The 1,162-nt window shown below is 43.2% G+C and overlaps 1 protein-coding gene across 1 annotated transcript; it reads left to right on the top strand.

Moving 5' to 3' along the window:
- Positions 1 to 370: 370 nt before the first annotated feature.
- On the top strand, positions 371 to 722 carry Tsp_14041 (conserved hypothetical protein; the record flags this gene model as incomplete). Its single annotated transcript, XM_003368716.1, is given in 2 exon segments — positions 371 to 454; positions 473 to 722. Coding segments are annotated over 2 exon segments (334 nt in total), but the record flags the coding sequence as incomplete, so codon positions are not given.
- Positions 723 to 1,162: the final 440 nt, after the last annotated feature.

The raw sequence follows: 1,162 nt of genomic DNA on the forward strand, positions 1-1,162 counted from the left end.
GTCAGATCAAAGGGCGTGGAAATGGTCATCATGACGTGACCATTAGGGATTAGCGCAGGATCAAGAGATCCGAAGCATGACAACATAATTGAAGACTGACAAGGCTTTAGATCGGCGCCGGAGATAGCGAGCGCTCCCGCCGCGAGCGAGCTGCCTATTGGTGGTTCGCGTTTGGGTCGACCGCGGGGCCGCCGACCCTGGCCCTATATATAGGGCTAGAAAGCGCGCCGCGCCAGATATATACTGATACGGAGAGAGAGAGAGAGATACGTCTGTGTGTGTATGCGTCAGTGGTACGATAGTTGTACAAGAGGACGCGTTGGTTGCGAGAAGTCGGCTTAGAATACGTGGTTTGCAGTACTGGTTGCAGTATTGCCGTATTCCGAAGAGTCAAATTGGGAAGTGTAGACGAACCGAGTCGAAGTGCAAGGAAGGACGATCGAGCGAGAGACTCGTGGGTACCTTATTGAAGGGCATTCGACTTACCGTTAGGAACAACGGTAGTAGCTCGGGTATTCGTACACTTCGAGCGTGCAGTCGCAACGTACAGAGTTAGCGGAGTTAGGGAACCGGAAGACGTCCGCGAAGGAGATCGCCATCGACGAGAGTTTTGGACCCCGATCGCTGCCCACGCCGTGGAAGATACACCTAATCCACTCTTTATTATACAGTCCACTCACTTATTGGCCGGACGAACGAACGTCTGGTCTATTCATACCTGAACGTCAGATTACTGTCGCTAGTCTGACTCTAACACTGCAATATTATTGCTGAAAAGTAGTAGCAGTAAGAAATTCTAATGAATAAGATATAAGCATGACGCTGAACTATTCGAAGACTGCAAACTTACTAAATTTTTTACTTTACTAAGATAACCATAAAGTAAAAATCAATGAGTTGGAAGTTTCTTTAATTTTCCTAACCGTTAAATATAATGTTCATAATTTAATTATAAAATTCAACTAATAATTATTAGAAGAAATTAAAGAAAGTAAGCAATTAAAATTTTCCAATTAAATTTGCATAAACTGTTTTAACAATGTGTACTGACAGTTTAAACAGTTGACAAAAGAACTTGCTAACACTATTGAAAAATTAACCAACTTCATCACTTTCTTACTGTATTCATTATCGTTTCTCCATAAACAGGGCCTTTTGTTTG

This window comes from Trichinella spiralis (assembly GCF_000181795.1).
Source record: "Trichinella spiralis strain ISS 195 chromosome Unknown Scfld2042, whole genome shotgun sequence".
Classification (NCBI taxonomy): domain Eukaryota; kingdom Metazoa; phylum Nematoda; class Enoplea; order Trichinellida; family Trichinellidae; genus Trichinella; species Trichinella spiralis.